This window comes from Aristolochia californica, unplaced genomic scaffold, assembly GCF_029961685.1.
Source record: "Aristolochia californica isolate CCGP_79_NKW_82.1479 unplaced genomic scaffold, dmAriCali1.0.hap1 SCAF_3, whole genome shotgun sequence".
NCBI classification, from domain to species: domain Eukaryota; kingdom Viridiplantae; phylum Streptophyta; class Magnoliopsida; order Piperales; family Aristolochiaceae; genus Aristolochia; species Aristolochia californica.
In genome coordinates this window covers 1,028,079-1,040,614 of record NW_027181992.1, presented here as the reverse complement: position 1 = coordinate 1,040,614, position 12,536 = coordinate 1,028,079, and the positions used below count along the sequence as shown (strand labels likewise).

Here is a 12,536-nt window from a genome sequence, read left to right as displayed (position 1 = left end):
GAAAGCTGAAGAAGACAATATGGTAATAAATATAACTGATCTACTTGACAAACTAACATGATATTTGCAATACCAGTAGGAGAACAGGGCATCACTCTCCACTTGGTACACGTCATGGACAGTTTATTGCTTTATCCTAACAGGCCAACATTGTAGGGTCTCTGACAGTCATAACAAGCATCAAAATCACATCCCTGGGAAACCTGTCTGTTGAGACTGTAACGGCTTAATAGTATTCTAAAATGTCGGCTCTAATACATGATCCTCTGTTTTCCTGGTTCTTTCAGATTCACCCAAGTGCACTGAAGCAAGGAGGAGTTCCCTTGGTTGCATGTTGTATCTCAGCTGCTGAACAGTCTAAAGTAAGAGAGAGTCAATATCTTACTTATCGAACCCCTTCAGAAGATTACACACTTTATTTGAATGTGCTACATTCTTGAATTCATGTGGGAAAATAGTTTTGTTGCTAGTGGCAAAAAATGGCGTTACTGGATATTAAGACAAAATCTTGGTCTGCCAAGCTTAAAATTAGCTCCCAGGGGCACAAATCACAGCTGTGGCACAGTGGCTTTCATATGTAGACGCTGCACTTGCTTGTCTGATGTGATCATCCATTCATTAGCTTGGCTAGACTATGTCTACATGTCCTTTGTGTAATCATTATACAGAAAATGCTCATGTTTGCTGTTGTGTGTAACAGAAGCTATATGATTTCACAAGCAAGTTCATGGCTGCAAGCAACACATTACTGAGGTCATTTCATCTAGATGACTGGCATATACCAACTCATAACTTTGTACAGAGAAGGAGAAATTTAAATGGCCTTAGTTTTAACATACAATCTGATTACTAGGATCTTCGAACTACATATGTTTAACTTCTAATATAGTATTTGATTACCTAAGATCATCTAGCTATATATGGAAATCAGTCTGCTATTAAATTACAATCATGCACCTTTAAAGATTCTCAAGATTCTCACAAAATAAGCTGGGGGCATAAGACTAAAGATCTAGGTCTTTAATTTACGTAGTTCCACTTCCTTATTTTCCACAGGCTTTTGTGGAAGGAAGTAAAAGTTCTGATGTTGGATCCCACTAGATTGTAGTATTTTTGCATGTGGAGTCCTTGCAAGTTCATGCACATATTTACAGCCTATTTTTCAAGATGTTTGTGGGGGCCTTGCAAGTTTTGAGCCTATTCTCCAAGATGCTCGAGTGAGAAAGTATTAGTTTATTGTGTTACTTACAGACCAAGTCATTTCATTTCATTCATGAAAAACAATATATGTCATCTTACTCTTAACAAATGGCATAAGAGTTCAAACCTTTAGATTCCTGGTTCAAAAATCTCAGCTCCAGCTTTACAAACAAAAACCGTATTTTGCTAATGGAAGTACATCATCATTTTCTTTTTAACAGGTCCCAATCACCGTTCACTTTGATCATGGAAGCTGCAAGGATGAGTTGGTGGAAGTGCTTGAGTTGGTATGTAGTAAAAGTTGGTATTGTAACTCTGTGATGCTGGCCCAACTGATTTGATATTTGACAATGAAGTTTTTCCTTCAAAAAGGTGAGAGTACGCTGATTAGAAAAGAAAAATGCAGGGATTTGATTCAGTCATGGTGGATGGTTCACATCTTCCTTTTGAAGAAAATGTTGCCTATACCAAGTATATATCATCCTTGGCACACTCCAAAAATATGTTAGTGGAAGCCGAACTTGGCCGATTGTCTGGAACAGAAGATGACTTGACAGTTGAAGATTATGAAGCTAGGTTAACTGATGTCACTCAAGTAACTGCCACCTTCCACTGTTAAAGTTTGACTTTTTATCTTTTGAATTGGTTCATAATCTTCTTTGAGTTCTTTGTGTTGTTTCAGGCTCAAGAATTCATTGATGAGACATGTATTGATGCTTTAGCAGTTTGTATCGGAAATGTACATGGAAAATACCCAGCCAATGGACCCAAGCTAAGGCTTGATTTGCTAAAGGTTATCTCTGAGTTGACTCTACTCATTTGACTGAATTATTGCAAAGTTTACAGTAATTTCATTAAGTTGAACTTTCAGAACGAATTTTTGTTTTAGATCTCAACAACTTCTGGAGAAAAGATACACTTTGGGTTCTTTCTGTCAGACATAAGATGCATGATCCATCCATATAACCCCTCCATAAAGAGCATGTTTATCTTGTGTTCGATCTGACAGTAAACCCTGGCAGTGCTCTGTCATGCACTCAATAGCTTGCTTTCACAGCTGTTGTGCCTATTCATTTCATATTATGTGTTCCCTACTAGTATGTATTTCTTAAACTGATTACTTGTTAAAGTTAGGTCCACATCCATTCCAAATTGACTAGCTGAGTTAGAAGTCTTTTTGCAACTAATAACCACAAAAAAATTCTAATACTAGCCTATGTGGTATTATTACTGCTAACACCTGCTTCCTATCGAGGCCTAAACAGAAGACAATGGACCTGGACATGTACAACATAAGTGGGACACAACTTAGGCTCAACAAGACATACACGGAAGAGGAGGAAGAGAGCGGGTGCAGGTAGGGAAGGGACTTGATGATGCAAAGAGGAAAAAACACAGAGAATTGGCATACTTAGTTCTTCCTCATGGATGTCCATTCTCTATTTATAGTTGATTCACATTATAGACTTCGACTACCATCTCACACTCAAGCTAGAAAACTACCTGATTTAAAACTAGGAAAACAACTTCGATAGATCTCTTCTTCCTAATAGGAAAGAAGACTAATCAGATTAGAAAAGTGGGGGATAACTTCACTTCCAGCTTTCCCCTACTTTTATTTACCAAAATACTCCCTTTAGCTTTAAATACAGCAAAAAGACTATACTTCCCCTCCCTTAAACGGAAATACCACTTATACCTTAATTATAATAAAACTACCCAATTGCTCCTGGCACCTTAGAGTTAGCAGAAATATCTATTGTGTTTTTAGTAAATATTATCAGGTACCCTTTTTATCATCTCTGGTTGAGTTGGTGTTACTCTTAGGACAATGCAAATGTAGTATCAATTGTCCTTCCACTAATGTTTTGAGGTTTTACATCCTTCCTATTGGTGGAATTAAAATAATGATCTTGATTTGATGAAGTATATGTAGTTTTTTAGTCAAATAACTTGCAGTACTCCAGACATAAGCCATTGGAACCTGTTAATTCAATCTTAAACACTGTTTGTGACACTAATTTTGTATGGCATTTTTTTATATATTCAGGAGCTGAATGAAATGACTTCAAAAAAGGGAGTTAGTCTTGTTCTCCATGGAGCCTCTGGATTGCCTGGGGAACTCATTCAGGTATTGTATGTTTCTTTTGGACACAGTATAAAAGTTATGCGTCTTCAAGTTCTTAAATGTTCTCTCAAATTGATGCATAAATTCTGCATAAAATTGCACTCATTTAGAACCACGAAATTGGGAGGCATTGAGACAGAATACAAGTTTGAGGGTTCAGGGGTATAGAAAATGTACAACTTTCTGGGTGTTACAGTCGTCAGAAGTAAAGTTAAATAAGCTAACCTTGGGTGATGAGTTAATGTACTTTCTAAAGAGACCTTTTTCTCATGATATTGAACAAGAATACCCCACTCAAGGAAGATGAGATTTTGGTGTACTTTGAAATATAGACGGTCGCCCTCCTGAGAAATACACCAGCGTTCTAATTGTTTTAGTTGACCCAAAGGCTGCACAAGAAATTGAAAAACACAATTCCAACGGTTAAATATTTGCTACAGATACAGTTTATTACCAATCCCCATCTTTCAATGAAAACATTAATCTATGCGGCTCATTCCAGAAAAATATCAACTGATGAATAATTTTAGGACCATATTATAATAAGATCACACTGCTGGTTGTGTTTCTTCCATTAGACTGACCCAGCATTTCCAATTGACTGACTTTTCGTACAAGTTATCAGGTCATACATCTAGCTGATTTGGTTATCCCAAAGCTCTCTTGTATATAGACCAAATCTCCATTGAAAAATCCGTGTGAAATATGGATTATAGATATTGGAAATTTCCTTTATTTCAGATTAGATATAACTCGCAGGTGACATTTGTTATACAGGAATGCATCTCCTTAGGTGTGAGAAAGTTCAATGTCAACACAGAGGTTAGAAATGCTTACTTGAAATCACTGCGAAGTCCAAAGAAGGATCTGGTTCACGTGATGGCATCAGCAAAGGAGACAATGAAAGCTGTAATTGCGGAGAAGATGCACCTCTTTGGTTCAGCTGGAAAAGCTTCGTAAGGATGCCATGGGAAAGCGTTTCTGCACCAGGTCACCCAGAATGGAGAGAAACCAGTCAAATCGCTGGTCATCTCCTTGCAATTGGAAACTACAATCTATTGTGGGGACAGCAGCTCGATCGTGTATGATTTGTTTTCTGTTTTACCATTCGTTAGGCTCTCCAAGGAGGGCAGTTTGTCGCCGAAAAGTGAAACCATCTTCTTTGCAAGATATGTATTCAATTGGATGTAAGATAAGCAGACTTTAACATTCCAAAGAAAAAGTAAACACTTTACAGAATAACATATTCACGTGTTGTAGTTCACATATTTATAGTTGTCTGGTGAAACCTTGAGCTATGAACACAAGAACCGCCGAGAAGCACGCTTCAGTATCTGTAACCCAGCCCCCTATCTACACGTTCCATTTCGATTTTTTTTATATTTCTCACTTTTGCTGAAAAAATAACAGGCACAGACGGAATCCGCTCGCTGCATAGGCACTCAGCAGAAATCCTAACCTCATCCAGAACCATTGCATTCAAGCCATTTCACAGACATGAAGTGTGACGATGGTCAGCCAACACCCTGGAGACTGCAGACAGATGATGGATCTTGCACGTTCCTCGGAGGATACAAATTGAAACAAACAGTGCTACTCTTCTATTAGAGAAAGAACAAATATAACAACAGCGTTTAATTCTCGGAAGACAAAACAGTAGTGACCTCATATGCAACATAAACAAATTGTAACTTCTCATCTAGGCTTGACTAGTACTGGAGCATTATACCTTCTACTTCTTTTTCTTGGCTCCCCTGCAATGTAACAGACATCACTGTAAGGTATTATAGAAACATAGATATCACATGTATTGCGTAATTAAAAGTGGTAGCTTACTCAGCAGCAGGCTGTGAAGCAGGTGCAGGAGCTCGCTCTACTGGTCCCTGTCAAATTCAAGAAACAAGAAGATTAAGCCAAAACTCATCTCTATAAGACGAGTAACATTCATTTTATAGATTTAAAGAAGAAAAGAAGTTGCGAGAAAATTTGCATTTATTAACCTGGGCCAATCTCTCTTCCCTCCTTGCAATCTTCCTCACTCTACTAGCCTTGCTCTTAGCCCTCTTGGCTTCATACTGATCTGATAGAGTCTTTTCTCTGGCCTTCTCTGCCTTGGACTTGTGAATACTCTCCATAAGCACACGCTTGTTCTTAAAAACATTACCCTTCACTTTCATGTACATGTCATGGTAAATGTGCTTGTCAATTTTCTTTGATTCCCTGTATTTCCGTAGCAAGCGCCTCAGCACCCTCATCCTCCTCATCCAAAGCACCTTCGTTGGAAGCCTCGCCTCCCTTGTACCTTTACGCTTACCATAACCTGAGTGGCGGCCCTTTCTCTTTGCCTCTAAAGCTCGTCGGGCACGGGAACGAGAATGGATCTTCATTGGCTTCTTAATGATGAAGCCATCCTTAACAAGTTTTCGAATGTTTTGCCCTGCATAACAAGTCAGTTGCAAATTACTACAAACTCCTCTAGTCGTATCTAAAAAAGGGATATCCACATGCAGAAAGTAATCAATACAGCCTCCAACATGAGAGCCACAGATGATTCCAAGAGGTTGAAAAACTAAAAGGATGAGTATGCCACTCAACCAGACAGGAGCCAGTGACTTTGTTCACGAATCAAAATGACAATATCCCTAACAAAAATGTAAAACATACTCCAAAAAGTGGCTTAGATGCAAAAGAAAATGCGCACTCTATAGTTTATAAAGGGAGATAACCTACTTTCTAGTCTGCTGACAGCTGCAAGGTTGCGTATTCTCTCGTCTATGGACAGCAGCGTACTTTTATCAAACAAAATCTATGTCCAAAAATGATATTGATAGATTTACCAACACTAACGAGACAAATCAGACACTTAATGATGATTACCAAGTCCAGTAAGATAGTCAGCCACCAACGCACCCCCTTATCGCAATTGCTACATATATCTTCAATAATTCTACCACTCGGAGTCCCAGTCAAGATAACGTCAGCCTCAATTTCAAAAAACACTTGAACGAACCATGATCCACAAATATTTTGAGCCTAGAATCTCAAATACGACGTCTACCAATCAAATATTACATAATAGCTTTTGCGGATAGAAAATGCCTAAAATAAAATAATAAGAGGTTCTAGAGCAACCATGAACTAGAAATTCCATATTTCTAGTAAGTGGAGGAAAAAAACTTACTCGAATTGGCCATCGAAATCTCGCTAGATTCATTGGGATCGAGCCAGACTTTACCCTTGCCGCACTTGAGAACACTGGCGGAAAGCCGCTTTTGCAGCTTCAGCGTCACCATCTCTGCAAACAGCAACCAAAATTCTGTTGATTTAGTTTACCATTTGACCATAGCCAAACTCAACACCCAACATCCGAAAACGCCGCAGAACAACGAAAGTACCGGCAACAATTCCAAACGTACAATTTGACAACAACGTTAAATGATCGATGATTAATGGAAAAGATTGAGCATATTCAGCACTCACCGGCGAACAGGTTTGGGGTTTTAGGGTTTCGATAGAGAAATGAAATCCCACCATATACCCTAGTAAACCAACTTGTAATGACGAAAGTACCCTCAGACCGGACTAAGGGTCGTATCTGAAACTTGAGAACCACTCAAGTTTCTATCTTCTTCCTTGGAGCCCAAGAAGTGTGGACTTTGGACACAGTTTGAATGTAGATATTTAGATTTTGTAACACATTTAAACTAAAATAATAATTATGTGTAATTAATAATTTATTATTTTATTTTTATTAATTTTATTTATACTACTATTTAAATATCATAAAATTTTAATTTTCAGATTTTTATGTATCTATTTATTTTTATTGAAAAAATAAAATAAAAATAACCCTTTAAATGATCCGAATTTTACAAACCAAATATGTACTTATAAAAATGAAAATAAGGCAACACAAACACATTGAGATAAGTTCCTGAGCTTGTTAAAGCAATAATGCTAATGCACCATTCCCTCTCCAACTTAGTCAAAACCCTATCACCATAAGTACTTTAGGAATAATAACAATACTTAATCACCATGAGACTGTTATGGTCTTGAGTTAAGTATTTGGCTTTCCGCTACTTACCAGGCTAGTCTTTTGGATAGTATTGGCTAAGTGTTTAATAATTGATATCAGAGCGGGCACCCACGTCGCGAGTTCGAATCCCAGTGTAAGCAAACTTAGTAGAGGGGGGGACCTAGAGGCTGAATTAAAATTACTGGTAGGGTCACAAAAAGTGGGTCGGGCCAGTCTCGCTAGAGTGGGCCATTAAAGGCTGAATTAAAATTACTGATAGGGTCACAAAAAATGGGTCGGGCCAGTGTCGCTAGAATGGGCCATTGCATGTGGGCCGCCGTGGATATCAGCTCGTGAAGGTAGGTATGATGTTATGATCTTAGGTTAAGTACCTACCAGGTCAATCTTTTGGGTAATATTGGCTAAGGACTTAACAGAGACACCATTAGTTTCCCCCTTTACAACTACAAACTTTACTAATTATTACATTCTTGTGCATGGCTATACCCAATCTCTTTTAAGGGTTTGGAACCCAACGGAAAAGAAAATAAAATAAGAATTTAATTATTATTATTCTTAAAAATAGCTAATAAGAATGAGAGAATTAAAATTACTGATAGGGTCACAAAAAATGGGTCGGGCCAGTGTCGCTAGAATGGGCCATTGCATGTGGGCCGCCGTGGATATCAGCTCGTGAAGGTAGGTATGATGTTATGATCTTAGGTTAAGTACCTACCAGGTCAATCTTTTGGGTAATATTGGCTAAAGACTTAACAGAGACACCATTAGTTTCCCCCTTTACAACTACAAACTTTACTAATTATTACATTCTTGTGCATGGCTATACCCAATCTCTTTTAAGGGTTTGGAACCCAACGGAAAAGAAAATAAAATAAGAATTTAATTATTATTATTCTTAAAAATAGCTAATAAGAATGAGAATTTAATCATTATTTTATTTTTATTAATTATTTTTTAAAAAATAAAATCAAAATTTTTATTTTCTTTTCTGGTGATTCCAAACAAACCCTTTGGAGAAGTAGAATTAATTTTGTAGTTAGGAGTGGTTTTAGAAGTAGAAAAATAAGATTTGAGTCATCTTGGTCTTTCGACTTCAGAAATATTTTGGGGAAACTACATCTAATGCAAGGAAAGAATTAAGGTGGAATGACCAAATCTTCTCTCATTTTTGTGTTTCGAAAAAAGAAAATGTATAAGATTTCAGGCGTATCTTAGTTCTTAATGGCATTTTGTCGAATAGGTTGGTATCATCACCAGTGTACTCTCAATCGATCAATTTGGATGAACTTCTGTGCTTCCTATCTTAACAAAAAATTAATTTCAGAGGTGATCTGAGTCGCGGAAAGAAATACAACGGCATTCCCAGGTGCCAATTTCCAACCCCCTCGATCTTTCATTTGTTGAATTCGTTTGAATTAATTGAAAACATCCAGCAGCGTTTACCAAAGTTCAGGCGATTGACCACCCAAGATAGAAATGCTTCACAGTAAATAGCAGAAGCAAATGATGAAAGATAGACACCATGATCAAATGATGAAATCAAATTAACCAAGCAAATAGCAGAAGCAGACCCTAGATCACGACTCATTTATTTCTAATTTCTTACGAGCCAGCCTGCAGCTCTCAGAACACAATGGTTGATTAAGAACTCAAAAGTCGAGAAAATAGAACCAAAGAAAAAAGAATCCTCGTAGGAAGTACCACTTTGGGTCTTTGATCAACCAAGTAATTAAAGGTAATCAAACAACAAAAGCAAAGATCTCTGCTCGTATGGAGCTCTTAAGATTCGACCTTAAGAAAAACTTTGGGTTTGGCAGATACTCCAATTTCAGCTGTTAAGTTGAAAGAGCCCAGATAAACCAATGCATTTCAGTGTGCCATAGAGACAAAATCAGGAAGAAAAAAGATAATTTGAGGTCAAATAAAAAGATGAACAGATGTTAACAACCTTCGGCAGCTGCATAATGTACACCGACTTACAGAAACACACCCCATACTGAAACAACACTCACGGGAGAAGAAAGGGAGGAGAAAATAACAAAATAAAGGCAAAAGAAAGATAAATTAAATTAAAAATTAGCCAACAACATCCGTTTCTCATCCTCATCTCAGTCAAAACCAACAACAGCAAACGGTGGCTTCGCCTTGGGTGGCCTACCGCGAGGTCTAGGAGGGCCACTGGGGGCGTTTCCCGTGAGGCGAGCCTTCTTAGGAGGCCGACCGCGAGGCCTGGGAGGGCCAGCAGGGGCGGGGGGAGGTGCATTCGGGTCCTTAGGCTTGGGCGGGCGACCTCGCGGCCTAGGCGAGGCATCCACGGTTCCTGCCGGCACCTGAAGCTTTGGTTTCGGGGGACGACCGCGGCCACGGCGTGGCGGAGCATTAGGATCCGGTCGCATGTAGTTGTTCTTCACCAGGACGAGCTCCCCGCTCTCTTTCATCTTGCTCAAGTGATGGACGAGTAAAGTCTCGTGGCCCGGCGGCAGATCCTCGTACTGGGACTCTATATACTTGGAAATAGCAGATTTATTTGATCCATTCTTGTCATTCAAAGCAGCAATCGCAGCAAAAATCATCTGCAACAACACCAGAAAATAAGAAGAAGGAAAAACACAAAAAAATCATTTCTTCGTCTTCCCGCATGCATAAAAGGAAAAAAAAAAAAAAAAAAAAACCTCCCAAGCCCCAACCAAACAAATTTAACACAGACCCAAACAACTAACTTACCTCCGGATATTGAGGAGTAGTAGAAGGCTTTGACACCTCCTCAGCAGCCATGGGAGAAACGAAAAAACAGCTAAGAGAGTTGAAGAGGAACAGTGTGGACGGGGAAAAGGAAGAAAGAGATGGGGATTTTAAAAAGAGTGTTTCGTGACGGATGGAATAAAAAATTTTAAAAAAAAGGAAAAAGAAAGTGGCTTCGAGGGAGTCGATCGACGGACGGGCATTCAATCTAGCCCGAATATCGTACGACCCAGAATGCACCTGGAATTATCACACAGATCGCTGGCGTGGAACTCCTTATTTTGTTTTTTACTTCAAAAAAGCTACTTTACCACTCTGTCCAGATTTCAAAAACTAAAACCGTAAAACTGCCCATGCCAGGGCACAGCTGCACAGGTGTTCAGTTGGGCATTATCGTCATTTTGTTTGACGAGTGGTGCCGCCAGATTTCGGGCAAGCGTTTGTTCTCTATCGGGCCTCCGCCCCAGACCTAATTATGTTGTCCGATGTGGGCCGGCTACTAAGCACTGCTTTGTAGCTTACGCTTGGGCTTCTTGAAATCATTCCCACAAAGGAGACAAGCACACAGGACTACTGATTCCTTTTATAATGCTTTTTCTTTTACATTGTTAATTAAAATTAAACAGTTCATTAGCAAAAAAATAAGCTAACTTGTGCATTACCTGATTAATTTGGTAATACCAACAGATGAAGGCACCTTGTGTTTCGAAGAATCCTTAACGATGTTATCAACTTTGTTTACAACAACATAATGTTGCGAAATTTTTTATTTTATTCTCCATTTTAAGCCATGTATCTCTAATGATATTCAAGGTTTCACGGTGCTATAAAACCTAGAATAGTCGTCCTCCTCAATCAGGTCGTCACCAATAATCGCCTTTTTTCCAGTGTCAAGACCACTTCGTCTACATAGCATTATCGCTTAGGTTATCCGTCGTCTACAATTCTCATACATAGTGTGTCCACATTTCAGTTAGATTTATTGCATCTTTTGAATTTTAATTTCAAATGCAATTTTTGTCAATGCAATAAGAGTCACAAATTACCATTTTCACTCTTTTTTTTTTTGTCTTCTTCCCTTCTTGATGTTATTTTCTCAAATGTATGGACCTCTCCCATTACTTCTATTGATTGTTTCAAATATTATGTTATTTTGTCTATCATTTTACGAAGTATATTCGGTTTTACCCTCTCAAAAGAATATCCCATGTATTTGATATATTTGTTTGGTTTAAATCTCTTGTTGATTTTTTTTGGTAAACAGACTAAAACACTCTATTCTGATCGTTGGGGAGAATATACAGCAATGTCCTCCTTTTTTACTACCAATGGTATTTCTCATCTCACGTCCCCTCCACATGCCTTGGACACAATGGGTATTACGAACGACAACATCGTCATATTATTTAAATAAGTATGTTTTTTTTCTCGTACATCCATATATCTATCTTATTAGTCATATGCATTTCCATTGTTTTCTATCTCATTAACCATCTACCTACTCCCACGCTTAATTTTATAACCTCATATGCCAAACTTTTTGGCACTCCTCCTAACTACACTAAACTTCAAAGTTTTTGTTGTCTCAGTTATCCTTGACTCAAGTCATACTCCTCCCACAAACTCACTCCTCATTCATCCCCTTGTGTCTTTCTTAGGTACTCTACCACTCAAAGTGTCTATTTATGTTTTGAACTCATTACCTCTCGTCTTCATAAGTCACGTCATGTTAAATTTGTTGAGTTTATCTTTCCCTTACTTACACTTCAATCTCACCTTGATCTTCATCTGACACACTCTCACACTGGTGTTCCTTTGTGTCCTTGCAACTGGCTCAACAACCACATCTTCGATCCTTAGCGCCCTCTATAAGCTCTGTTCAAAGACCTCGCACCTAACCCTACTCACATACTTCCCTCATTAGTCGACCCACTCCCATCATCCTTACCTGCTTCCTCCCCTCCCCATGTTATTATCATCAGATCCAAGAATACTATTTATAAGATCATCCAAAAACTAAATCTTATAACCCAACTTCCTACATCTAGAAATCGTGACTCAAGCTCTCACTGATCCCAAAGGGCATCAAACTATGTCTGATGAGTATGATGTTCTTGTTCGGAATGGGACATGAAAAATTGTTCCCTCAAATCCCTTGTGGATTCTGGTTGGTTGTAAATGGATTTTTCATATTAAATATATCTTTGATGACTCTATTTACAGGTACAAGGCTCGCTTAGTTGCCAAAGGGTTTCACCATCGCCTTGGGGTTGATTATCATGAAAATTTTAGTCCCATTTTCAACCCTACACTACTCGCATTATTTTTAACCTTGCAGTAAGTCGTGGTTGGTCTCTTCGACAGCTTGATGTTAATAATATGTTTCTCCAAGGTATCCTTTTTGATGATAGTTTTATGGCACAACCA

The 12,536-nt window shown here is 38.4% G+C and overlaps 3 protein-coding genes across 5 annotated transcripts in view; 1 reads left to right on the top strand and 2 right to left on the bottom strand.

The window, feature by feature from the left end:
- The window catches only part of LOC137960627 (uncharacterized), a 31,589-nt gene extending 26,986 nt beyond the window's left edge, over positions 1–4,603 (top strand). The window contains exons 36-41 of one of the 2 annotated variants that reach the window (XM_068808290.1): positions 288–362; positions 1,422–1,487; positions 1,607–1,795; positions 1,883–1,993; positions 3,251–3,331; positions 4,106–4,603. In XM_068808290.1, coding sequence (XP_068664391.1) covers positions 288–362; positions 1,422–1,487; positions 1,607–1,795; positions 1,883–1,993; positions 3,251–3,331; positions 4,106–4,288 — 705 coding nt within the window. In that variant the 3' untranslated portion in view covers positions 4,289–4,603. The remainder of the gene's footprint in view (positions 1–287; positions 363–1,421; positions 1,488–1,606; positions 1,796–1,882; positions 1,994–3,250; positions 3,332–4,105) is intronic. The other variant, XM_068808291.1, reaches the window with a different exon arrangement.
- A 173-nt stretch (positions 4,604–4,776) lies between these two features.
- Positions 4,777–6,905, bottom strand: LOC137960628 (large ribosomal subunit protein eL19x-like). Of its 2 annotated transcripts, none has more exons than XM_068808292.1 (5): positions 6,809–6,905; positions 6,510–6,623; positions 5,329–5,765; positions 5,165–5,211; positions 4,777–5,082 (listed from the first exon to the last, which is right to left on the bottom strand). In XM_068808292.1, the coding sequence occupies exons 2-5, from the start codon at positions 6,619–6,621 to the stop codon at positions 5,061–5,063; spliced, it is 618 nt and encodes a 205-aa protein (XP_068664393.1). In that variant the 5' UTR covers positions 6,622–6,623; positions 6,809–6,905; the 3' UTR covers positions 4,777–5,060. The 2 variants fall into 2 exon arrangements, with proteins under 2 accessions (XP_068664393.1, XP_068664394.1); XM_068808293.1 differs by having other exon boundaries at positions 6,745–6,823.
- Positions 6,906–9,261: 2,356 nt separating this feature from the next.
- Positions 9,262–10,202, bottom strand: LOC137959062 (HMG-Y-related protein A-like). The gene is made up of 2 exons (XM_068806342.1): positions 10,092–10,202; positions 9,262–9,940 (listed from the first exon to the last, which is right to left on the bottom strand). The coding sequence occupies exons 1-2, from the start codon at positions 10,140–10,142 to the stop codon at positions 9,476–9,478; spliced, it is 516 nt and encodes a 171-aa protein (XP_068662443.1). The 5' UTR covers positions 10,143–10,202; the 3' UTR covers positions 9,262–9,475.
- Positions 10,203–12,536: the final 2,334 nt, after the last annotated feature.

Bases quoted from the DNA above. Each gene is read 5' to 3' on its own strand.
- LOC137960628 (XM_068808292.1), bottom strand. From the start codon at position 6,621: ATGGTGACGCTGAAGCTGCAAAAGCGGCTTTCCGCCAGTGTTCTCAAG. The intron at 5,766-6,509 runs GTAAGTTTTTTT...CTTGTTATGCAG, and splicing joins GATTTCGATGGCCAATTCGA to GGCAAAACATTCGAAAACTT. The intron at 5,083-5,164 runs GTAAGCTACCAC...GTTACATTGCAG, and splicing joins GCTTCACAGCCTGCTGCTGA to GGGAGCCAAGAAAAAGAAGT.
- LOC137959062 (XM_068806342.1), bottom strand. From the start codon at position 10,142: ATGGCTGCTGAGGAGGTGTCAAAGCCTTCTACTACTCCTCAATATCCG. The intron at 9,941-10,091 runs GTAAGTTAGTTG...GTGTTGTTGCAG, and splicing joins CTACTCCTCAATATCCGGAG to ATGATTTTTGCTGCGATTGC.